Source organism: Rhinoderma darwinii, chromosome 6 (assembly GCF_050947455.1).
Source record: "Rhinoderma darwinii isolate aRhiDar2 chromosome 6, aRhiDar2.hap1, whole genome shotgun sequence".
Taxonomy (NCBI): Eukaryota; Metazoa; Chordata; class Amphibia; order Anura; family Rhinodermatidae; genus Rhinoderma; species Rhinoderma darwinii.
Genome location: NC_134692.1, coordinates 28,875,317 through 28,902,713, shown reverse-complemented (window position 1 = coordinate 28,902,713; position 27,397 = coordinate 28,875,317). Strand labels below are relative to the sequence as shown.

The following is a 27,397-nucleotide window of genomic DNA, read 5'->3' as shown; positions in this document are numbered from 1 at the left end:
TTTTTACCATAGGGAAACATTAAAGTTGCGGTGCGAGCCGCTATAATGCCACAATTGTACTGCAAGTTGTGGGCAACTCCATTGAGCCCTACCCTTATTCTGTGCCACTATTCTTTTCACAATGGTGGTGATGGCAACTAGTGCTTAAAAAGGAAACTAGTCTTGTCTTATGTCCTTATTTCTTTCCTTACTTTTCTTCCTTTCTTTTATTATAATCGCACACGGATTGTGTCGAGATCCTTTATTTCATTATGTTATAGGGAATACTGTGCAATCTTCATGTGAATCTCCGCTTTGACCTATGTTTGCTGTAACATTTACCAAGCTTTCCTTTTGTATATTGTGATTATTGTACTTTTTAAAATGTTAAATCTTTAATAAAAATGATTTTTAAAAATAGGAAACAAAACAGATTTTTTTCATGACCTCTAGCTCATGTGCAGATGTTTATCTTTGTATCCAAAAACATGTATAAGTATTACAGTTGAATATAGAATATCACATTGACATTGTGTTTAATTCCTTCAGGTTGGAGTAAAACCATTATACGATGCTGCAGGAGATCTATCAGCTAATGCAATGTATTTGCTGAGCCCCATGTCTATTCTGAGTGACTCATTCACAGCTCAGATTGCAGACACACTGTGCTGCTAACAGTGCTAAGTATGGACTGTTGCAATATTGCAGTGAAAAAATACATCCCCGCATGGAAAAAAGATCCTTCTCTGCTTTGCATATGCACCTATGAGTTTGATCACAGTTGGTGAGTCCATATATTAGTCACCACTGACATCTGTTCTAGTCAGTTAAAGAAGACTTGTCACCTCTCCTGACATAAAACAAGTCTGGAGCCTATTTTCTCCAGAAATCTGCACTGTGTTGTTCCTCTGTTACTCCTCCCAGAAATGTATGATAAAATTAACAACTGGGTGTTACCATTCCTCTTGTCAAAGGGGTGTGTCCCTACATAGTCTCACTCTATCAGCACTGATTGGACAATGTCAGCCTGTGTAGGGACACACCCCTAACTGGTAACACCCAATTATCAAATTATTAATACATTTCTAGGAGGAATAACAGAGGAACGTCCAGTTCTAAGAAAAGATGCTCCAGAAAGGTTATTTTATGGGGAATACAATTATGTTAGGAGACATGTCAGGAGAGGTGACAGGTCCTCTTTAAGTAGAGTACGAAAATGATGTTCGCAAACAGCAAGTTGTTTAAAGTGTCACATTCATTATTATTTCCCGTCCAATCTGCACTCACACACATAGAGATGTAGGGAGCATGCTGTGCAGGGAAGGTGCTGAGTCAATCAGATGATGCCTGAGAAGTCTAGTGCAAAGGTTCCTTTAAAGGGGTTATCCGGACAATATAAACATAGTCTCAATGTATTTGGTTTTTCATTTTTGGATTACAACGCCAGTCGATACACTGGTCATGTGATCCTTTCATTCTGTAGTGCACTGGTTCTTGATGACGCGCCGACAACTTTGCACGTGACCTCGGACTGCTTCCTACTTCACTCGGTGTCGGCGCATCACTCAACGTGACCAAAAGGGGCTGGCGCTGATCGTTAACTTTGCCAGCTCCCTTCAGAAATCCAGCATTGCGCCTGCGAAGGCTATTATTCACTAAGTAACTGTGACGTAGGAAGTTTTACGCAAACTATGGGCGGAGCAATTCAGGATGACGGGCAGAGGAATGTGGTGGCCGGAGATTAGTGTGCAGAGAGGACAGCAAAGCTTCATGGGACATGTATGAAAAGATCCTAAGAACAGTCTGCAGTCCAGCCGACAACCAGGCAGCAGTGCAGCGTTTGGGGAGCGGTATGTATGTAATGGTACGAACATATTAATTTATTTTTTAAGATGAAAACAATAAAATTACATTGGGAAGCAAGGTTCTAGATGTTGTGTAGATGTTTTTTTTTTTCCGCCTGCCGTCGGATAACCGCTTTACTTAAACTAGGACCCGTGCGCAAGACGTCATGGGTTGCCTCAGTAACTGTACTGCCCAACATGCTAATTACAGTGTGTCTACATGCCCGAATTCAGATTGGGTGGGAGAATGGAATTAAAGTAACACTTTAAAATATTAAGTATTGGCAAATTCTGGAAATTGCTCTCAATAATGGGGTTGATGTTAATTTATAGGTTGGCGTTCTTCGAAAATGTTCTTCCCCGGGTAGCCTTTGTCTTGATGGAATACAGGATTTAAATAAAAGGGTAGGGCCAACAATCTACTCCTAGGATGAGCACAATTATTTTGATACCCCCCCCCCCCCCAGTGTACCATGTTTGTTGGTACAGTATGACATTTCTTCAGGGTATATCAGCAAAAAAACTGAAATTTTTATCAGCTTAAGAAAAACCAGGGTATCAGCCACTACTAACTGGTTGTGGACTGCATCTCTGGTAGCTTCATTGTAACTGATGTTGGCACCACCGTCACTGACTAAATCTGATGAGCAGACGTGAATGTTGCATGTCAGATGGAGAGAAAAGGCCAACCCCAACACAGGAGGCGAGAGCAGGCTTAGTTCTGTGGAACATCTGTCACACTCTGGGATCTATATTTGGCCCTTTTGTGGGGCAAATGTGGTTGACGATTTGGGGGCATGCCAATTGCCTCGGAGAAAAAGATGGTGGTTGGGACAATGCATAGTTTTGTGAATTTTCTGGTATTTCTTTATTTTTTAATTATGCATTATTGGAAATGGCCAGGAATGGGACTGGAAGTGGAATTTTTTCTACCTCCCTATTTTACTTTAAATCACTTGGTAAACTGCCCAAACGCCTTCAGTGCTATACAGACATTTCTAGAATTTTGGATGTGATCAAGTGCTCATAATACAGCATCATTGAGTTCAGTAACGCAGTATTGGAGATTTAGTGTTGGAAATTCTAAATTATGGAAATTTCTGGCAAGTAGTCTCTTTGATTTAGAAACTGATGAAGTCCAGCTCAAGGATTCTTCACAAATATACTTTAACTCCTACTCGTTTTAATTTCAATTTCATTGGGCTTGTTGGGGGTGCCAATGGTTGGACTCCCACTAATCAATATTTTATTGCCTATCAATACCTATGCTATGGAAAATAAATATATTATAGCAGGAAAACCCTTAGAAAACCATTTTATTAATCTAAATAGTTAATTTCTTAGCATATCTTTATAGGGACCATTGCTTCATTTTTCTGATATAGAGCTTCAAATCCACTAAATGGTTAAATTACATCTTTCAGGCTGCCATTATCTACCAGAAGGTGGAGCTTACGAGTTTACGGCATACTGTTGATACATAGCTGCCCCTAGTAAGCTCCCCCTAGTGGTATCTGCAGGCAAATAAATGTTATCATTTAACTATGACCTTGCAAGTATACTGTATTTGTATGCAAGAAAAACGGAGCTTGGACGGCTATTAAGATATTAAGAATCTAATCAGCGCAGAATTTTGGACCTAGAAATAATATTAATGATAAAATCCGCCACATTGTTTTTTAACAAAACGGATCTTAATGAAACTTATACAAAACTCCAGACTGATTCTATTGAGGGTTACATTACCTTGCTTTTTTTTTTTTTAACAAAATGCGTCAAATATACGTTAAAAAAAAATACACAATGTAACATCGGTCTAAGCTGCTTTACAGAATACGGCAGATATCAAAGGAAACCTTAGATGGGAAAGTAAATGGTCATCTCAGTACAAATCACGGCGGGTTAATTTTTATCCTGTGCTTTACTGTATTCATGGAGTTTTAGTGAATGCACAGACTAAGCTTACCTCTCGCTGACAGTAAGATCGACTAACTTAGCAGACTTTTGAAAGTACATGAAAAGAGAGTACTGTATGCAGCATAACATTACATAGTTCAGTGTGTTTCCAGGGAAACCTTCATTATAGCGTACGTGAAAGAGGACATTTATTTCTTGTCTCCGAAACGTGTCTGCGCCCCAAAGAGATCACTTTGATTCTTTGGAAATGTCACATCAAGTCTCTCAATTATTCTGTTTTTAGATGGGAACACCGACTGGTATCTTATTACGCTATAACTGGGGTCTTAATGTTTCCCAGCGTTAAATATGAAGATACTTGGAACATTATCTTATAGTGGGGCTTATATTATTAAATTTAATAAAGGATGTGCAGAGAGGAATTCCTGTGTGAGGTGGCCTTTTTAGTGCTAATATGTCCCACGACTCAAAAATGTAAAGTCTGCAAATCTAACTGTTATCATGTTTTGCAACAAGTTATAAATGTATTGCATACAGAATTAATATAACCAAAGGTGTACGTGTCATCGAGACATACAGTATGTGCCATACAGTATACATAGTCCTCTGCTGTTATGGGACTTAGAGCCAGCTGCAGGGCTCTACCTCTCTTCATAGGCACCTTAAAGAGGCTCTGTCACCAGATTTTGCAACCCCTATCTGCTATTGCAGCAGATAGGCGCTGCAATGTAGATTACAGTAACGTTTTTATTTTTAAAAAACGAGCATTTTTGGCCAAGTTATGACCATTTTTGGAGTTATGCAAATGAGGCTTGCAAAAGTCCAAGTGGGTGTGTTTAAAAGTAAAAGTCCAAGTGGGCGTGTATTATGTGCGTACATCGGGGCGTTTTTAATACTTTTACTAGCTGGGCGCTCTGAAGAGAAGTAACATCCTCTTCTCTTCAGAACGCCCAGCTTCTGACAGTGCAGATCTGTGACGTCACTCACAGGTCCTGCATCGTGACGGCCACATCGGCACCAGAGGCTACAGTTGATTCTGCAGCAGCATCAGCGTTTGCAGGTAAGTCGATCTTAAGTCGATCTTACCTGCAAACGCTGATGCTGCTGCAGAATCAACTGTAGCCTCTGGTGCCGATGTGGCCGTCACGATGCAGGACCTGTGAGTGACGTCACAGATCTGCACTGTCAGAAGCTGGGCGTTCTGAAGAGAAGAGGATGTTACTTCTCTTCAGAGCGCCCAGCTAGTAAAAGTATTAAAAACGCCCCGATGTACGCACATAATACACGCCCACTTGGACTTTTACTTTTAAACACACCCACTTGGACTTTTGCAAGCCTCATTTGCATAACTCCAAAAATGGTCATAACTTGGCCAAAAATGCTCGTTTTTTAAAAATAAAAACGTTACTGTAATCTACATTGCAGCGCCTATCTGCTGCAATAGCAGATAGGGGTTGCAAAATCTGGTGACAGAGCCTCTTTAATATATATATATGTGTGTATATATATATATATATATATATATATATATATATGGAAATGATTGAGGGTCGTGCAACTCTACTTTCCAACAGAGGCCTGTAAACATAACAGGGGCATCCACTATGTCTACAGAATCGGTGGCTGAATAGTTACTTTTGGGAGCCACTATATCCAAACAGCTTTTATTCAGGAGCCTTAAAGGGGTTGTAGCAGAATCAAAAATTATCACCTATCCATAGTATAGGTGATAATTTTCTCATCACTGGGGAGCCCACCACTAAGACCTCCACCGATCGTGACAACGGGGGTCCAGAATCCTGTGTTCCTCTTCACTACCCTACATGCAAGAAAAATAATGGAGCGGCATTCAAGCTCCTCCTCTCTGCAGGGGGTGCAGTGATGAGGACCTGGAGGTTTGGGACCCGATCAAGATCCTGTGGATAGGTGATAATTTTTGATTCTGGAAATACCCCTTTAATCATGGAGCATAGAAGAACTCACTACAGCAAATGTTAAGATGTATGGCCAGCCCTAACCCTACCCCTTATTATCCTGGATGAGGAGAAAAAGAACAACACACGGCGCCACATAGTGTAGATTACCCACGAGTAATTGCACAGAGATAAGGTGAATTGTACTCACCTAGAGAGGTTGTGCTGAGCAGGCACAACACTGCTGAAAGGGATAAATCAGCCTACGTGGTAATCACCGCTACTTAGAAGCAGACACACCCAGAGTGTGTGTAGGTAGATCTGAAAAACAGCTGCTGCCCAGGTCCAAACCGGTAAACGGAAATTTACCGCCAGGTATAGAATACAATTAGGGAGAAAAAATAGGACCAAATATATTAGGCACTGCTATTGAGAAACATATTTAATAGATAGAAGGAAATACAGGCTACGCGTTTCGACGCAGGACATGCATCGAAACGCGTAGCCTGTATTTCCTTCTATCTATTAAATATGTTTCTCAATAGCAGCACCTAATATATTTGGTCCTATTTGTTCTCCCTAATTGTATCCTTATTATCCTGGGCACATATCCAAACCCTAGCCCTAGATATAACTTTAAGACTTTCTCAAGTAATTTGTCTTATAATACATATATCATAGGTCTAAGTTAGTCCCATTATGACCACAAAATATCACCACACTGTGACTGAATAATACCGCCATACTATCACTTAATAATACTGACATACAATGACCAATTATTAACACCATACCCTGGAAAAGTGAATATAGCATGGTCAGAAGCAGAAAAAGTAATGACTCACAGTTTATGTCTACTCTGATTGCAGTAATTCCCTTTTCCCATTTTTTCCATCAGGTCCAGACTGGCATAAAGACTTTAATTATGACTCACCTCTGCAGAGTTTGCCACCCACATATCATTGCTCCCCACTACAGTCACATATGCCATCTAGTTCTACTTCGTTCTCTTGTATCTATATGTATGATATTTTTGCATAAATCAGTAGTACAGAAAAAACCTCAGTCCCCCCAAAAGATATGTCTGTAGCAATATAAGTAATAGTAGACAGGGAGGAGGGATTGCAGCTCCCTTGAGTGGGGGAAACATCTGATTGTCTCATGGTACACAGAGCTAGGAGATGTGAGGACAGCGGGCACCAAAGTAAGTGCCAACATCACACCAGGACGGGCCTGTACACTAAGAAAGCAAGCAAGGAAAGTAATTTGTTTACAACAGCTATGCAAAGGGATTAAAAAAATATATATTTATAGCTACCTAAAAAGTGACAGTGATTTTTTTTAACATGCTGACACTTACCAATCCATATTAGTTTGTGTTTAAAATTATTTCTGGAAGTATTTTGTATAGTGGCGTTTTAAAAGAATATATTGTAGGTGGACTCAATAAACCTTAGAAGGTATATGTTCTCCTGCTCCACCCCGTTAAGTGAAACTCAGTAGTTTTCGGGGGAAAACCGGGAGCCTAAATGTGCTAGTATTGATGTGCTATGTATTAAAAGCATCAGAAATCTTCGAACCCTTCAATTTAACCGCTTAGATGCCACAGTCAATAGCGACAACGGCATCCAAGCCATTAGACATAGGGGGGCCCCCAATGTGATCGAAGGGTGCCGATGGGTTGTCATAGCAGCTGTGGGCCTAATGAAGACCCCCTGGTCTCCTATGTTAAGGCTCCAAGGACAAAGCAAAATGTACAATAAACTGCAATACATTAGTATTGCAGCGTATTGTGCAAATGATCAAGTTAAAAAAATAAAAACCGTTCCCATTTTCCTCTAAAGTGATGTAAATAATTAAAAAAATGAAACATAATTGGAATTGCTGCGTTCCTAAAAGTCTAAGCTTTTACAATATGGCACTATTCACCTCGCACCATCTGGCACGGTGAACACTGTAAAAAAACAAACACCACAATTGCTGTTCTTTGGTCACGTTTCCTCTCCAAAATAATAATAAAAATGTTTTTTTGCAGCTTCTCTGTACATTATATGGTACATTAATTGGTACCATGAAAAACTACAACTCGTCCCACAAAAAAAACGTCTATGAAAAATAAAAGTTATGGCTTTTGGAAGGCAGGGAGGAAAAAACTAAAAACTAAAAATGGCTGCGACGGCAAGGGTTTAATAAATGATTAGCACATAATTCAGGAATTATTTAAATTTAAAAAAAAAAGTAAAAAATTTGTTTAAGTGTGAACATTTACACTAAAATATTATTTGGCAAGAATCGAGATGCAGGGGTGTAGCTAGGGGGGGGGGGGGGCAGGCGGGGCATGTGCCCCGGGCATAACTAGGAGGGAAGGTGGGGAGGAGCCAGGGCCGCACCGTCCATGACGGCGGCCTGTTGCCTCTCTGAGGGGGCGGCGGCGCCACTGAAACCAGCCGCCGCCACCCCCTCCTGCACTATAGGCGACGAATGGCTGGGTACTTTCCGTGCCTGGCCATTCAGCACCTTTCAATGACTCAAGCGGCGCGGTTACTTCTTTGTGCCGCTTGCGTCGTTGAAAGGTGCTGATTGACACGGCAAGTCATAGTGTCCTGCCAATCAGCGCCGTTTGCGTCTATGAAAGGCACTGATTGGCAGGGCAGAATGACTTTCAACAACGAAAGCAATGCGATGACATCATCATCCGCCGCTTGCGCCGTTCAACCCCATCAGACCTGCTCAGAAGAGTGCAGGTCTGCATTGCCACCGGACGGCGTGGAAACGGGATTAAGGTGAGTTTGTAAAGTTGTTGTTTTTTATCCTAATAAAAATGTGAGTGACATTATCTACAGTGGGGGGCACTATCTACAGGGTTCAGCTCTATCAGCAGGTTGGGGGCTATATACAGGGGTGGGCTATATGTGGAGCACTATAGGAGGAGCTATATGTAAGGCACTATATACAGGAGTGGGCTATATGTGGTGCACTATTTATGGGGGGAGATATATGCAGGGCACTATCTACAAGGGTGGGCTATATGTTGGACACTATATACAGGGGTGGGATATATCTACAGGGGGGCTATATACAGGTGTGGGCTATATATGGAGCACTATAGGGGGAGCTATGTACAAGGGGGCACTATTTCCACTATTTCCAGAGGGGCTATATGTGGGACACTATATACAGGGGTGGCTATATGTAGGGCACTATCTGCAGGAGTGGCAACATGTGGGCACTATCTACAGGGGTGGCTATATGTGGGACACTACAGGGGTCTATATGTGGGGCACTCAACTACAGGGGATTTATGGGGGTCACTGTCTACAGGGGAATCTATCTAGGGCACTATCTACAGGGGGCTCTATGGGGGCACTATCTACAGGGGGCACGGTGTGTGTGTGTGTGTGTGTGTGGGACACTGTGTATGGTGCTATTATAATTACAGGTGCAGTGTATGGCCCTATTATAATCAGGGACACAGTATATGGTGCTATTATAATCAGGCACACAGTGTATGGCGCTATTATAATCAGAGACACAGTGTATGGTGCTATTATAATCAGGGACAGTGTATGGTGGTATTATAATTAGAGGTGCAGTGTATAGTGCTATTATATTTAGTGGCACAGTGTCTGGCACCATGAGAACTTTATCTTTGTTTACAGGTGCAAAAATGTTTGAAAAGTGAGAAGCTGAAGACATCTGAGTTGCAAACTGCAGAAATGGGCTGTGGCTGGGAAAAGTCATCATAGAGATCTGGACCAGATGGAGAAGAAAAGAGAAAAAGAGCAACTAGAATCTCAGATCGTCACCTGTGAGTCACTTAATGTAATGTTTATTCTGCCTCTAATCAGCACTGTAGTCACTGTATGATCTGCAGCGAGATGATGGTGGTATGACCATTGTTTGCGCCATGCTGGGAGCTGTATACAATTTAGTGAAACCCTATACAGCAGGGGTTGCACTAAATTCAGCTGTATTTGTGCTGGTGTTGTATTTATGTAATTATTTGTCGAGATACATATCGTCCCTTTGGCAGCAGAGTCACAGTGGGGCCCCAATTCCATCCTCAGCTTGACAAGTGTATCACATGATTATATAGATCGCCTTGGGCCTACCAAGCCCTAGTGGGCCATGGCATTTGTCCAGTTTTGCCTGGTACTGACATTGGCCATGAGCATACAAGATGGGAAGGCAAGATGAACAGATAGCCAAGAGAAGGCACAATAGAAAAGCAAAACATAAAACAGTAGGGACACACAAATGGAACTTCAATAGATAAAGGATGAAAGAAAATAGAGAGATACACAATTCCGACAGTAATAGTATAGGAAATATGGATGAGACCAGGGGTGTTACTAGGGGTGGGAGATACAGGGGGGGGGGATGTGCCTCATGTGCCGGGCACTGAGGGGGCACGACAAAGCCACTCTGACTTGGCAAGGGTATTTAGCTATAGGACTAGGGCAGCAAGTGAAGTAAACCTAGCTTCAGCAAAGGATAAAACGGCTGCGCCTCTCTCAGCTTTATATTAGGAGCATTATTAGGCTGGATTCACACGAGAATGTTCTGTCCGTAAAGGACGGAAAGTATTTTGGTCGCAAGTCCCTACCGAACACACTGCAGGGAGACGGGCTCCTAGCATCATAGTTATGTACGACGCTAGGAGTCCCAGCCTCGCTGTGTTACAACTGTCCCGTACTGTAATCATGTTTTCAGTACGGGACAGAAGTTCCACGGAGAGGCAGGGACTCCTAGCGTCGTACATAACTATGATGCTAGGAGTCCGGCTCCCTGCAGTGTGTTCAGTCTGGGATTTGCGGCCGAAATATGTTCCGTCCTTTACGGACCGAACATGCTCGTTTGAATCCAGCCTTAGATGTGAGCGGATAGATGTTGGGGATACTGTGGATCGGCAATTCATCTGATATTTTGTGCTGGGACCAAGATTGTTTCTCAATGATTCCAAATGTGTCCAATCCTTATATTTTCTATGTTCATAATAGGGGTAAAATATTGTACAACATGATTGTATGGAAATTGACAATAATTAGGATCTTACAGACCAGAGAAGAATAGAATAAGAGTAATGAACACAAGACAAGGGGATACAGATCCAGAATAAATAGCGTCATGTGATATCAGACATTAGTATTCTGTCTAGTAATGCAATAAAATGCCTTCTGGCATTTGGAATATTGACAGATAGCAGAGATCTGCTTGAAACAATCTCTTTCCCAGAAGACATTGCGGAGTTTGGGTGAAGGTGAGATACGTTACATGGAATACATACTTATAATTTGCAGCAAGCATCTGCTTAAAGGAGTACTGTGCTAAAATAAAAGACAGATCTTACTGTAGAAGGTTCATAACATAAAATGCAAGCTATAACTATTAAATCACTCAAGAGATAGTAATAGATGTAGCAGGGCTGGGTTTGTTCTTCGGCAAAATTTATCATGATATCAAAAGGCATTAGCTGTGGTTTCACATAGTAAGTACAACTTCTAAAAGGAATGTCTCATGTATTTAATTTTAGTTTCATTGAAGGCGTTGTCCATGGCTATTTTTTATACTGATGATCTATCCACAGGATAGGTCATCAGTATATGACACCCAGACCCCGCACCGATCAGCTATTCCTCAGGGTGCTGGAAGCTATGCTGTGGTCAGTGCCAGAAGCAGATGGCTCCAACAATTGTACAGCTGCCTTTTGCTTTGGTGTCCGACTCTTAGCATACTCACTTATCAGCTGTTTTTAAGTTGCGCTGCACTTGTACAAGCGCTGCTTCCCTTTAATTCCTTATCTGCTCGTACTGTGAATCGCTGATAAACTTGTAGAGGCGGTTCACAGTATTACAGCCTTCTCCCATTCAAGTGAATGGGAGAGACCTGTATTACTGTGAACCGTTGCTACAAGTTTGTTGGCGATTCTCCGCATGAGCAGTGACAGTAATGAAGGGGAAGCAGTGCTTGTACGAGCGTCGCTGCCCTTTCAAAACAGCTGATCAGTGGGTTTGCTATGAGTCAGATCCCGACCGATCAGATATTGATGGCCTATCATGAGGATAAACCATCAATTTGTTATGACTGGACAACCCCTTTAATGGTCAGAAAAGTACCAATGGACTAATAAAGTCTCCAAACGGAGATCAGGGAGTGACGGGATGTGTATACAGAGCCATATCTGCGTGTATAGTGTTACTATCCTACCTTATCTAAGCCTCCAGTGGTACAATAGAGATGTCCTCTGTCATTAAATCCTCACCAGTGGCGTAACTACCGCGGTAGCAGCCGTAGCGGCTGCTACGGGGCCCGCATATGCCCGGTGGCGCCGCTAGCAGCCGTAATGGCTGCTACAGCGGTAGCGCCGCTACTACGTGGGCCTGCGCCGCTGAACCTCCAACAAGTATGGGCCAGACGACACAGGCCCTCTCATGCCCGTAGGCGTCGCTAGTACCAGAGGGGGCCCCGGTGCTATCGAAAGCTAAATACATGCATTAGGGCTGAAAGGCCGGGCAAAATGACTTACCCCGCCAATCAGCGCCTTTTAACTACGCTAGCGGTGCGATGACATCATCGCGCCACTTCTGTGCTTGAAAGGCGCTGATTGACGGGGCAAGTATTATGCCCCGCCAATCAGCGTCATTGAACGGAGCGTTGTTCAGCTCCAGCAGACCTGCTCAGAAGAGAGCAGATCTGCATTGCCATCGGACGGCGCGGGAACGGGATCATGTGAGTATGTAACGTTTTTTGTGTTTTGTTCTAATAAAACTGTGAGCAGCATTATCTATAGTGGGGACTCTATCTACAGGGGGGTCGTCTCTATGTGGGCCACTATCTACAGGGGGGTCTATATGTGGGGATGTGGGCCACTATATACAGGGTGGGGTCTAGATGTGGGGCACTATCTACAGGGGGGTTCTATATGTGGGGATGTGGGCCACTATATACAGGAGAGTCTATAGGTGGGCCACTATATACAGGGGTGGTCTATATGTGGGCCACTATATACAGGGGGTCTATATGCGGGGATGTTGGCCACTATCTCACTATCTACAGGGGGATCTATATGTGGGCCTGTGGGCCGCTATATACAGGGGGGTCTATATGTGGGGCACTATATACAGGGGGAGCTATATGTGAGACACTATACAGGGGTGGGCTATATGTAGAGCACTATCTATAGGGGAGCTATTTTCAGGGCACTTTTTATAGGGGTGGCTATATGTGAGACACTATATACAGGTGTGGGTTACCTGTGGGGCACTAGCTACAGGGTGGCTATATGTAGGGCATTGTCTACAGGGGTGGGCTATATGTAGGACACTATATACAAGGGGAGCTATATGTGAGACACTATCTAAAAAGGTGGGATATACGTGGAGCACTATCTATAAGGGAAGCTATATGTAGGATAGCACGGTAGCTCAGTGGTTAGCACTATTGCCTTGCAGCTCTGGAGTTCATATGTGGGCACTGTCTACAGAGGGTTGTATGCGGGACACTATCTACAGGGGCTTCTATGTAGGGCACTATCTACAGAGTGTTTATGGGGGTCACTATCTACAGGGTATGGGGGCACTATCTACAGGGGGCAGGGTGTGTGTGTTTCACCGTGTATGGTACTATTAGAATCAGGGACACAGTCTATGGCGCTATTATAGTTAGGTGCAGTGTTATGTCGCTTTATTATTTTTAGAGGTGATTAGAATTTTAACTTCATTTATAGGTGCAGAAATGTTTTAAAAGTGAGAAGCTGAAGACATCCGAGCGGAAAACTGCAGAAATGGGTCATGGCCGGTAGAAATCCATCATAGGGGTCTGGACCGGAGGGAGAAGAAAAGAACTAGAATCTGAGACCGGTGAGTCACTTAATGTAAATGTTTATTCTGCCTCTAATCAGCACTGTAGTCACTGTATGATCTGCAGTGAGATGATGGGTGGTATGATTATGATATGATTTTTTTTTTTGTGAAACAGCATCTCCCAGCATATCCTTACCATTGTTCGGACTATGCTGGGAGCTGTAGTTTTACGCGGTACAAACCTATACGGCAGCAGTTGCACTAAATTGAGCTGTATTTGTTCTGGTGTTGTTTATATGTACTGAGCTTGGTTCTGGGTCTGTATATATGTACTGATCTTGGTTCTGATGCTGTATGTAAGTACTGAGTTTTGTTCTGGTGCTGTATACATGTATGAGATTGGTTTTGGTGCTGTATATATGTAATGAGTTTGGTTCCGGGGATGTATATATGTACTGAGCTTGGTTCTGGTATTGTATATATGTACTGAGCTTGGTTCTAGTGCTGTATTTATGTACTGAGCTTGGTTGTGGTACTGTATATATGTATGAGCTTGGTTCTGGAGCTGTAATTATGTAGGATATATTTATAATAACAAAATTGCAGGGCAGATGGAATTGTTCTCAATTCATTGTATATTAAATGGGAACCGGTCAGGTAGTTTTAACCCCTTGAACCGCCACCATGCTGTAATACATAACCTGACAATATTCCCCTGTATGTTTTTTCAGATGCAGCAAAATCTTTAAAATCCACTTTTAAAACGGCGTACACTATATCCTAACTACTCATTAAAGGGTCATGGGGCGGTGCCGCTATCCTGAAGAGTCACATAGTCGTGCGTCCAAACCCACCTTTCCATACTCGAGTGACATCCCCCTGGCTGATACAACTTTCTCGGATGCGCCATTGCCTTGTGGCACTATACACAAGGGGGTCTGTGTGGCACTATACACAAAGGGGGGCTGTGTGGCACTATACACAAGGGGGAGCTGTGTGACACTATACACATGGGGAACTGTATGGCACTATTTACAAGGGGTGGGGCTGTGGCTCTATCTACAGGGGGCTGAGTGTGGCGCAATCTACAGGGTTATGTGTGTGGCACTATGTACTAAGGGGGGCTGTGTGGCACTATATACAAGGGAGGCTGTGTGGCACTATATACAAGGGAGGGGGCTGTGTGGCACTATATACAGTGGGAGCTGTATAGCGCTATATACAGTGGGGGCTTTATGGCGATATCTACAGGGGGCTGTATGGCACTATCTACAAGGGGGAGGTGGGGCGCTATCTACAAATGGGGTGTGACTCTTTCTATAGGCGTGGCTATATAACACTATCTACAGGGGGGCTGTATGGCACATTCTACAGGGGGCACTATTTATAAGGGGGCTGCTTTTGGCACCCGGGGGAGGCCCCGGTCAAGAGTTTGCTATGGGGCCCAGTCTTTCCTAGTTACGCCCCTGATCCTCACCCTCTAATGATAATGAGATGACTCTGCAGACTCTATCTCAGTCTACTCAGCAAAGCTGACAAGTGAGCTGCAAAACACAGGAAAGATCAGCCGTGTGTGTTCTCCAGTAGCTAGTGTGAAATCTTGAATATTGAACATTTTTCTATATGTATAATCACAAAAAAAAGATAAAGGCGCACAATTAAAAATTACAATTTTTAAAAGAAAAATCTGATGATACAATCCCTTTAACTCAGTGATTAGGGATGTCTGGAGTTACATCAAAATTTCAGATCTGCTACATACAAACATTATATATGTAGACAACAAAGAGATACAAGAGACATTAAATATTTTGCACAAAGTTTTCTTCATTTGCCGACATATTATAAAATACTGTTTCCTAACCAGAGCCTTTATTAAGAAAAATATTAATGTGCAATTAAATTCCTGTAATCTGGCACTTGTTTTCATAATTAAACTGCAATCTTTATATTAATAAAAAAATATTTGTTGTAAATAATATATAAAAAATATTTATATGAAATGCGATACTCTCAAATATTTAGTGATCAAGGCAGCTGATTAAATATTATAATTATTTTTTTTTGCAACATAAAGGGTAAAATCCACATGTAACTGCAGTGGACTTCAGACCATCTTGCATCATATATTGTTTGCTGCGTGATAACTTGGATTTGGGGTTGAAATGCTCCGTTACTTCTTGTAGCGCCTTCTATAAAAGTCTGCAGCCATATGTAAGCAATACGGTCAAGGTCATGTGACATAATCAAGTGACCGCATAAGTCACGGGCTGCGGTACTTTATGTGCATCTGCTGTCAGGACATACTAAGAGTTGCATTTTCACAACAGCCGGAGAAACCACTAGTATTTAGGATTGAAGTTGTAACCTTGCAGGTGCTGCAGAACTACAAGTCTCATAATCCGTCACTGTGAAGGGCTTTCAATGCCCGCTGTTAGTGGTAGTCATAGAACATTTGGACTGATATAAGTTACCTAAGCAAATTGTGTGTAGTACAAAAATCTGCCATGTACGCCCAGCTGGAGGCAGGAACGTTAGATAAAGTTACACAAGTGCCATCTAGAGGCCATTCATGGTAACAGCAATTTTAATTCACAATTAAATAAAAAGTTTAAATTTACCTTTCTTCACCATGAAGTTGGGAACATGGATGTCTTGTAATTAATTCAACCTGTAGGGTAAATTCATCTTTTATCCCACTTGTAAAGCAAAATATCCAGATAATAAGACTATATTAGGGTATGTTCTGTAATATATAGACAGGGCATCTGAAGAGAGCCAGAAAACAGAAACATATGGAAAATATTTGTTTTGCTTTGCAGAATGACAAGTGAGCTGCATGATGACCAATATATATCCAAGGTGTGACATGGGGAAGGCTGTATTGGCCGTTAGATGTTGTGAGTAGTGCACCGCAATGTTCTGCTGATTTTCGTAAGAGCAGGACAACATTTTAGCCTTACATGACTTAGGTCTGGCCTACTTGTTGGGAAGAGTCCAAAACCCCAAATCTTATTGTGTCCTGGTGTATTCAGCATCTCATACATCTCAGTCTTTTCTGTGTCCGACGTCTCTCATGCTTCTTTTTACAGACAAAATACGTACTGTTACGTCAAAGAATAATAGCTTTCTGTTGTTACCTTTTCGTTTATATTTGTTTTTGTTTTTGTTGCGTTCTTGAGAAATTTGGAGCAGATGAAAAAAGCATTTTGTAACCAGTTTAGTTTTTATATGTTATGTATCAAGGAAACCATGTTTAAGGACAGGGATTGTGACTGCAAACCAGAAATAAGAATGTTCACCTGCATTGATAATGTAGGAAATTCTATTGTGAAAATTCAAAAATCATAACCAAAAATTTTCTTCTGTATCTTCTCCTTTATAGGAATCCAAAAAGAACAGGATGATTCCACAACGCTTCTCTGTTTACTCGCTAATGTATTGATGAATTATCCATGGGGACGACATGGTATTGGTCAATCACAACCCACAGGATGACATGTCATCCACAGTGACGCCACTGGCAAAGGCCATGCTTGAGGGACCCAGATCTGGACAGCGGTGGCAGGGAACTCATGCATAATCAGAAAATAAATATATGAAAAATTATATTATTAAAATTAGACATTTTAGCTGCTCTAAATGCCTTTGTCTGGTTCAGAAAACCCATTTTAAAATCCTTTGTTAGAAAATTCTGAGTTAATAAAGGGGGTCTCCTGTTTAGGTCCCTCATCTATTAGCCAGTGTAGAGAGTCGCTACAAAGGCGTCTCTCATTTTGGAGGACCCGGCACATTAATTTCAATATTATCTGTGTAATGCTTCTGTTCCCCTGTGGCAGCACTGCAAGTAAACTAAACACTTTTTGCCGGGTTCCCCTGAGATTTACAGCTGACGGCTGTAGGTTCCAACAGAGGGACATCCTCTGATCAGTTTATTTGTTCGCCTTTTACCAAAACGGCATAGCCCAAAGCAGAAAATCCATTTAGGATTACTTAAAGGTTAAGTAAATATTTTTGGGGCAATTTTTTTTAAAAATAAGTCAATGTTTGATTTCATTTTAAACAACTTTTGGATTGTTTTTTATACTTTTTTTTTTTTTTACTTTATTGAGATACAGCTTCTATGTATCCTTTATACATATAAGCTTTACCTTGCAGTCAAAGCCGAGTCTGTCAGGTCTGCAAGACTGACGGCTCAGCAGAAAGCTGGTCCTACATGTCTTCATGAACTTAGATGTGTTCGATAACAGCTGTTTCCTGCGTCCAGCGTTCAACGAAGCAGTCAGTCCTGCAGACCTGACGGATTCGTCTTTGTCGGCAAGATACAGTTTCTATGTATTCAGGATACATAGAAGCTGTTTCTCAAAATATAAAAAGATTTTAATAAAAAAGTTGCTCAAAATGTAATAGAAATAAATAAAAATTGCCTTCAAAAGTTTACAAAGCCTTTAAAATCCTTCTTCAGAGGAAGAATTCAACACTATCTTGTACTGCTTTCTGATTTTTCTTAACATGTTTACACAAAAATAATGATTAGAATATTTTTTTTCTTAATGAGAACACATACAAATACAACCAATTACCACATATAGTGCTTTTATTTTCAACTTGTAATATTATTTAGATGAATTAGTGAAATAACCAGTTTCCAACACACAGAGCCCTCAAATAATACTTGTTTTTTACTTCATATACAAAATGCAAGATATACAATTATAATTATTTATACTGTTTTATAAAGAGTATGTTTAAATACATTTCCTTATATTTGGCTATGCATCAGGTAGGACCAAGTAAAATATTACAAAAATGTGTATTACCTGCAGTTTACATCCTCGTGGGATCTAAGGTCCTAATAACAGATTTTAAATATGGCTTTCTACTATATTAAATATCCTTTAGTATTTTACACAGAGATATGAAGGCAAATACATACAGGAAACCATAATAGGTTATGCCTTAATAAAACGGTTTTAATGAGATTATTGAAAAAAACAAAAACAAAAAAACCTAAACAATCCCTTTTTATTTCAGAAACAGCGCCACTCTCATCCATGGGCTGTGTCTGGTATTGCAGCTCATCCCCATTCATTTAAATATGGCTAAGCTGCAATACCAAACAAAGCTCATGGACAAGAGTGGTGCTGTGTCTTGGGGAAAAAAATATATTCTTATCTCAAACGACTTCTTTTAAGAACTCTCAGAGAGTCATGTAGAAAAAGTAGCACAAGGTAAATCAGTGGCGTAATGCTGTAGAAACCAAGCAGTTGCTGACATTTTCTAACTGTTATTATAAAATGTTAGACGGAGGCAACACCACTGTCCGTAGTTGTACTACATTTTAGAAATGACTCACGATATGTCATAGCTGAAAATGAAAAAAGGTACAAAAATAAAAAATACATAAATAGATAAATAAATATAATAATTAAACAGAAATTCAAAAACATAAATGCCCCATAACATAATCTTATTGCCATGCAAGAGATCTTAAAGAGCATCTTTCTCAAGGGAAAAAAATATACTAAACAAGAGAAATGCCCACAGAGTCCTAAACTCTGTTCACATCACTTTCTAGCTATATGTCTGGCGTATATATCCCAACCTATACGTCTAACATGCTATTGGCCAAAAGTATACTAAAAGAGCGCCCTATTAGCATACGTTTGCCAATTATATGTCGGTATATTTTTTAAATGTACTGAAAAGTATAAATGACTACACCTTAAATAGATTTTGCTTAAAATAAAAACAATGTACACTGTACGATATGCTTGTTTTACAATGGAAGTTAATAAATGGGAATCATATAGGCATATGTCTGGGGCATACGTTTGGCCGCACACTTCAAACATTTACGCAGAACATATAGCCCTAACGCAACGTGAACAGAGTCAAACACTATATGTTCAGCCTCCTTGTAGTAAGTCGTTTTCCCAGGCCTCCGCAACAATAGATGAAGACCATGGTGAAACCCAAGCACTGGAAAAAATCCGTCTACCCAGTTGTATTATTCATTGACCTCCAAAGTGAGCAACCTATTTGTTTAATGAAGTCATCTACCATGTAGAAAATTTGATTGAAGAGAGTCAACTTTTCAAAAATGTCACTGCATCCGGTCAACTGCAACTCCCTAGTAATATATACGTGTTCAGTGATTTTTTTTTTTTAGAATATTTTTTTTTTTCTTTATACAGAAGAGCACTTTACATAAACGTGTAGAACGTGTTCAAGCTGAAAAACCGGAACCATTTGTGACGTCAGAGGCACATTAACTTTGTTGAACATATGATGAACTTCGGACATCATTTGAAGTCAACAGATAATCGGTAAAAATAGATTCTGTAGCTTGAATTACGTTGAATGGTAGTTATCTATTTTCACAAGTTCAGTCTACCATTAGCAGTGATAAAACTTTTTGTTTTTACTTCTAATGAATGCATCCAATGACCATGTGAGTAATAATCACATGACATTTTTATTTTATTTTAAAAAGCAGCAGAAGTCACTGTGATTGTCCAGCAAAGTATATAGACACCTAAGCCCAAATGACCCTAAGATTAAGTGGATAATTTGCATCATAAAGTTCATTATCTAAATACAAAAACGAGCCTCCTAAAGTTTATAGATATTTTGTCGATCCTACAGAAAGCTTCATTTCCATATAGTTTTATAGGCACTAAACGTACATCATACATATAATAGACAATTTGGCATAGATCTCCAAGAAAACATATGTGGTCCTTTTAAGTCAATCAAAGCTTAAAACTTATTCCATCTTTACCATGTTCTTCCTTTTCAGCATTGTCTTCTTCATGTGGCTTTTCGATACTGTCGTAAGAAGGGGGTGAGATTGTTGAGCTGGACATATCTGAATTCATAGTGTTGGAATTTTCAATATATTTTGAAAACCTACGCTCGTTTTTATCCACTATACTAGTACTTTTATTTTTATTTTTTTGGGACACCATCCTACCACGAGCAGGTTTTCTATTGCGGTAGCTCCTGTAGGAACGTTGTATTAGAATAGCAGATACCTCTTCCTGTTTACGACGTAAAGTAGTTGTAATGGGCTCATAAGGAGTCTTAGATGGGTTAGAGGCCATAAACCGATCCTCCATTGTTATACGTAGCGTGTCCATACCTTCCTCTCCACCCAATACTCGTTTTGTGAAAGCAAACAGAATGTCAAGACAGTGGATTCTGTCTCCATTTACCATGGGCAGATCCATTGCAATGAGTTGAATTTGGTTTGGTTTTGGTACTTGTAGGGGTGGTTCTAGTGCATCTGCAAAATCAAAAAGTTTATCGTATTCAATAAACTGTGTAGCCTTTGGGTCAAACTTTTCCCAAACTTCATAGAACATATCAAAGTCATCTTCTCCTAAGGGTTCTGCACTTTCTTCTGTGGCAACACTAAAATTTTCCAGAATGACAGCAATGTACATGTTTACCACAATGAGGAATGAGATGATGATATAGCTGACAAAAAATAAAATGGCAATTGATGAGTTACCACAGTCACTTTTCATATTACTTCCAGTATGTTGATACTCTGGGTTACAATCCGGCATTCCACTCTTAAGATTTGGCTCCAACAAAAGATCCCACCCTGCTGATGTTGTGATCATGAACAAGCAAAGCATACTATTGCCAAATGTTTTAAAATTAAAGATGTCATCAATGCCACCACCATCCTTCACAAAGGCAAAATTGGACATTCCAAAGATGGCATAAATGAACATGACTAAGAAGAGCAGAAGACCAATATTGAATAAAGCCGGAAGTGACATCATCAAAGCAAAAAGCAATGTTCGAATTCCCTTTGCTGCTTTAATAAGACGCAAGATTCTTCCAATCCTTGCAAGTCTTATGACTCGGAATAGTGTTGGTGAAACAAATAATTTTTCTATTATGTTTGCCAGAAACATACCTGTAGGGAGTAGTAAAAATACAGTATGTTACTTTCCAAACATATGTTTAAACATTAAAGACGAACAGAGTAAAATTTGATCCCAGAATAACTGAAATGAATGCACATATGGACAAAAATATTGAGTCAGATTTATCAGTGTATTTATGTGCCACGACCCCTGAGACACAACACATACAGATGTGCTTCAGAGTTGCGCTGAACATTTTGGGAAATTACAACTTCCAGAATGCCCCAACATCTGCTGGTTGTCAGGTCATGCTGGGAGTTGCAGTTTCCCAACAGTTGGAGAATCACAGCTTGGAGCCCAATAGTCTTAAAATGTAACTAAACTTTAATACAACTTTTGACATGTCACAGTGTCGTGTCAGAAGTTTTGATCAGTGGGGATCCGAGCGCTGGGACCCCCACCAATCACTGCAACGAAAAGGCAGAATTAGCACTGTGCCACTTTGTTTCTGATCGCATTCCTCGGAAAACTAAACGAGCGGTGTACGGACATAGATTTTTTTTATTAAGCCCATAAACCGCTCTGAGGAACGCAGAGCCGATCAGAAATGAAGCGGCACATCGCTCACCCGAGTGCTTCTGCCGCTTTGTATTAGTGATCGCTGGGGGTCTCAGTGCTCAGACCCCCACCGATAAAAACTTCCAACATGTCATGTAACTTTTTCTGTCATTTGAACTTCATTAGTACATAGTAGGAATCTAGTTAGCGATATGAGGTGCCATGGAGTCAATTATACTTGCTGAGTAGCTATGTATGAATTGATTTTTAGGGAAAGTTTTCTCTGTTTGAAACAAGGATATTTGCATGTGCCAAGGTGGCACCATATAAGAGTCATTCTACCTTTCTGTTAATTATTACATCAAGCAGAGTCAGTATTAAAGCAAAACTTTGTCCATGGCAGCTTACATAGCTAACCACATCCCTGCTTTGTGAATGATGAATGAGATTTTAAAGGCTATGTACACCTTTGCAACCATTTTTTTTTATCATTCCAATGTATCTAAAGTGATAAAACAAAGCAACTTTGCAGTAGGTCTTGATACAAATTTCCTCATTTTTGTTTTTACAGCTCTTATACAGACCAATGTGTTTCTATGGTAACAGACAACAAACAAACTCTGTGTAGTCTGATCCTGCAGATAGAGACTAGAGTCTAAATTACAGTATTACAATATTATTACGAGAGTCTAAATACATTATTACTGGAGTCTAAATACAGTATTAGTACTAGAGTCTAAATATTATTATTACTAGTACTAGTATTATTACTAGAGTCTAAATTACAGCCTACATTATGACATGATCACACAGGTGGCATGGCTCATTACAGAACAGTTATCAAAGCTCTCCCTTGTAACAAGCCATGCACCTGTGTGATCATCACATGAACAAGACAGATTATCATAGTCTATAAGTAAACAATGGAGGTTTCCAATGAATAACCACAGGCTGAGATCTTGTAAATTTGCGAGGAATTGAAACACAAAGTACATTAGAAAATTGTATAACATATTTAACTGGAAAATCCCTGTAAGTATTTGTTTTGTGTTCTTGTTGTTGTAACCTCCCTAGACTGATAAGCACCATGATATAGCTGACATATATATTCAATTCAACGAAAGTATGCCAGAGTCTTACCTACAATAGAGATTATGACCACAACCAAGTCAAATATATTCCATCCACTTGTGAAATAATAATGGCGCAGGGAAAAGAGTTTGAGAAGGAATTCACCGGTAAAGAGTACAATGAAGACCATATTAATCCAGTACAAGTTGTTCTCCATTTCTTTACTCTGGTCATCAGTCTCGATCATCATTGTTACCATGTTGAGGAAAATGAGACACATGACGATGACGTCAAATATTTGGTTTGTGACTATGTCGAAAACAAATCCTTGTAAAACATTCTGTGGAGATAAAATAATGAGTATCACTATAAATATATTTGTAAATAAGGAACATAACAAACAATGAAACTGGTTACTCTTGGGCACACAAAGTAAATCATTTTTGGGTTTAAGATGCCTGGCAATGAATGGCTAGGGGGCTTATGCTGACTACCTATATAGTTTACTCAGCTACACGTTCAATATTTACTGTTCAGACATTCGCAGCTTTATCCGATAACTCCTGTGGTTGCTATAGGGCCTTTGGAGAGAGGGGCGCAGCCCTCGTCATCCTATCCCCTTTGATACTGGGTGGTGAGTAACTGCGTAGGACTACTTTTTCCAAAGAACTGCGTTGTTAGCAAACAAGCGCGTGGGGTATTCACCCAAGAGTCATTGAACGAGACTGGAGGGGGAAACAGCAGGTCATTCTATCCTGGAAGGCAAAACCCGGCATTATGATGAGGAGCCAATTTTATTCTATGCTATATGGCCCCTCTCTTCTACGTATGCCACGGGTGAGCTTATTTTTATGTTACTGGAGATTCACAAATTTTTTCATGAAACACAATTTTGCTATTGCCCTCTAAAAAATGAATAATAAATAATTGGATTTTGTCAATTTTTTTTTTTACCTTGTTTGTTATTTATGCAGTCATAAAATTTACAGTACATATATGTGTGTGTGGCAAATAAAATTAGCCCTATTGTGACAGTCATGTCATGCAAAACTTGGGCAAAGCAACTCTTGCACCATAATAGAGGCATATCAGTGGGTTTAAGAGAGAAAGGATGGGGCAGGGAGCAGCAATCCGTTTAGGGGTGCAGTTGTTTGTGCTACTCTTTGTCTATTTGTCTATTGCTCTTTCTTTCAGTACCGGGCACAGCTGCTACAAAATGTACAGCGCCGTGTCTGTTAAACAATGAAAGGGATGCGGTGCTGATTGAAGTGCCGCGGCCTTTCTACTCAGCTGGTTGGTGAAGTTGCAGGAAGTCGGCTCCCCACCGATCTGATATTGATAGCCTATACTTAGGTTAGGCCACCAATATGCAAGTCCTGGAAAACACCTTTAAGGGTATGTTCCCACACACAGGATACGCTGCAGATTTTCTGCAACAGAAAATCTGCAGCAGAATCTCTAGAAAAACGCTGGTAAATCTGTCACAGAAATCCGCACCAAATAGTGAGTTTTTCCTGCTCATATTGCTGCGGAAACGTTTTAACCGCGGATTTAGTGTTAAACATTGGTTATAGCAAAGTATATGTGCACCTGTGGATTTCCAGCAGTTCTTACTGCATTTCCGCAGCGTAAACGTAGTAAAAACCGCAACAACTTAAATCTGTTGCAGAATTTCTACTCCCCATTGAAGTCTATGGGCCAAACACGCAGCCTCTTTGCACAGAACACGCACCATAAATTTACATACTGCGGAATTTAAAAACGCACTGCAGAACACTTTCCGCACGACTGACTTTTTTTCGCAGCGTGGGCATGAGATTTTCTAAATCTCATTCATTTTGCTGCTACTGTAAATTATGCGGACTTTCCGCAGAGAATTCTGTTGAGGAAATTCCACAGCTTTTAGGGAATCCAGCCTAACACTTTCTGAAGGAAAGTAGAGGAAGCATTTGACAACGAAAGGACTAGTGCTCAAAATGAATGAACATTGTACATTTTATGTTAAGGAAAATGAGGCACACAACAATGATGTCAAACATTTGCTTTGTGACAATGTCAAATATGAATGCTTATGGACATGTTGGGCTGAAATTTCTTGATTAAATGATCCAATTGGCCTTAAATTAAATAAAGAATTCACAAAATATGGAGTTAAATGGTCAGACTCAAAGCCTATCCAGGAGAACTTCAAAACCAGGATCCCAAAACTTTTTTTTAGTTAACAGACTTGGTGGTGTCAGACAGTTTTCCATACAGCCATCCCACTGTAAGTTTCAACATGAGAGGTATTATTTAGAGTAAGGTTGTGGCTTAATTGTTTAATTATTTCCTATGGGTATGCCAGTACTGTCATTTCTACTTTCCAACAATGCACTGAAGTGTGTTTTTGTATTATTTTTTTTATAGAAACCTATTTTAATCCAAAATGTATTTATACTTAGATGCAGAATACATAAGGTGTTTTTGTTCTTTTTTAGCTATTTTGTCTTTTCCTTAAATTTAGGGCACTGATATTTTGTTTTGTTGCAGCATTTTTTCCTTCCTTGTGGGACAATGAAATATTATGTAATTATTCATTGGAATTTACACTCTCACCTTAGGTCGGGGGATCGGCTTTTGTGGTTTCTTGGATCCAAGTTTCTTCATTGCATTGTAATACTTCTTCTGTTCTTCTGTCATGAAGATGTCTTGTCCTCCTAAGTAAATGATTAAAACCAAATCATAACTCAAAATATAAACTTAATTTCCCCTTTTTATTTAGAGATGAGATTCCTCTGTACTATGCTTTTAGCAGATAAAGATTATTCATTGTGCAATGAAAATGTATTTGATTTTCCTATATACTTTCTGCATTAACTCCTCATAATTGTCCAAATCTGTGCTTGCCGTCATTCAATAGGTACCTCTCTTGTTTTGACTTCAGGGGAACAAAATCTATCCTGGTCATGGAGTACAGGTATTAGAACTGTGTCTTGTATGGAGCTGAAACCATAAAACCCTTGAAGAAAATGTGAATTCCATAAAAGAAATACATTTAGTTTATGAAACAGGTAGATTTACACTCCTACGAAGCTGTGGAGATGTGGTTCTCGGTTATTCTAATAAGCCACTGCATGGTATGACTTCATGATTCTGGGATCATTTATATGTGTTTTATGCATTACGTTTGATAAAGAGTCATATCTCGCTGGGGTATAATTACACTTTGTTGTAATATTACATGGATTATCCATTACTTTTTGTTACAGGATGCCCACGCACCATTTGTTCGGAGGTAGGAGTTATTTCTTTCCTCCTTACTTTTTAAAGTGCCGATAGTAATTTTACAGGTATATTTTAAAATAGTAAAGCTAATATTCAACTCTACTTGTGGATTTATTTGAACTATATGTTGTATTTTTTTTAGGTTTACATAAATTTACATTTCTAAAGCTTGTGAGTACACAAACTTTGGCTTAATATAGCTCCCTCTATCTACTCTGTCCTTTTCCTAAGAACATTTTTTATATCTTATATTCACTTTATTAATACAAGTATTATTATTATTATTATTATTACTATTATTAGCAGAAGTAATAGTGGACATTTAGAAGGCATTGTCTCAGGATATACATTGATGGCATATCACTAGGACGTTTGTTTCTGATTAGGGGGAGGGCCTGACTATTGTGATGATCACGAGAACGCAGTGGCGTTGCGCATGTGCCTTGCCACTTCATCTCCTGTTGGCTCTATTTGAATTTTCTCCAGAGGCCACATGGTCAGCCCAATGGCCTACCATACAGTTGCCTAGAAAAAGCCGAAAGAAGTCGTCAGAAGACAACTGATACTTTGTTGAAGTGGTAGGCACTTGTCAAAGTGGTCAGGCTCCCACCGATCAGACATTAAAGAGGCTCTGTCACCCGATTATAAATGCTCTATCTCCTACATAATCTGATCTGTGCTGTAATGTAGATAACAACAGTGGTTTTTATTTTAATAAACGATAATTTTTGAGCAAGTTATGAGCAATTTTACATTTATGCTAATTCGTTTCTTAATGCCCAACTGGGCGGTTTTTAACTTTTGACCAAGTGGGCGTTGTAAAGAGAAGTGTATGACGCTGACCAATCAGTGACCAATCAGCGTCATACATTTTCTCCATTCATGTTCATTTGTACTCAGCACAGCATGATCTCATGGGAAAACCCCTTTAAGTGATTTGCAAAATTCACTTTTATTAAAATGTTTTTTTCAGCCGAGCTATGACGGAGCGATACAGCTTCTATGTATACTGAATACATAGAAGCTGTATTTTAAAGAGTAACAACATTTTTTAATAAAAATCTATTTAAAAGTCGTTGCAAATCACTTAAAACATTGTTTTTGATTCAAAGGTATACATATCCTTTATGTTCCACATCTGTCTATACGTCTGTTGAAAGAGTACT

General features: G+C 39.9%; 1 protein-coding gene across 1 annotated transcript in view; it reads right to left on the bottom strand.

Annotated features, from left to right (window-relative positions):
- Positions 1 to 18,100: 18,100 nt before the first annotated feature.
- Positions 18,101 to 27,397, bottom strand: part of LOC142655347 (sodium channel protein type 2 subunit alpha-like) — a 99,174-nt gene continuing 89,877 nt past the window's right edge. The window contains exons 25-27 of the mRNA XM_075829390.1: positions 25,563 to 25,663; positions 23,037 to 23,307; positions 18,101 to 21,388 (exon numbers count right to left, since the gene is read on the bottom strand). Coding sequence (XP_075685505.1) covers positions 20,211 to 21,388; positions 23,037 to 23,307; positions 25,563 to 25,663 — 1,550 coding nt within the window. The 3' untranslated portion in view covers positions 18,101 to 20,210. The remainder of the gene's footprint in view (positions 21,389 to 23,036; positions 23,308 to 25,562; positions 25,664 to 27,397) is intronic.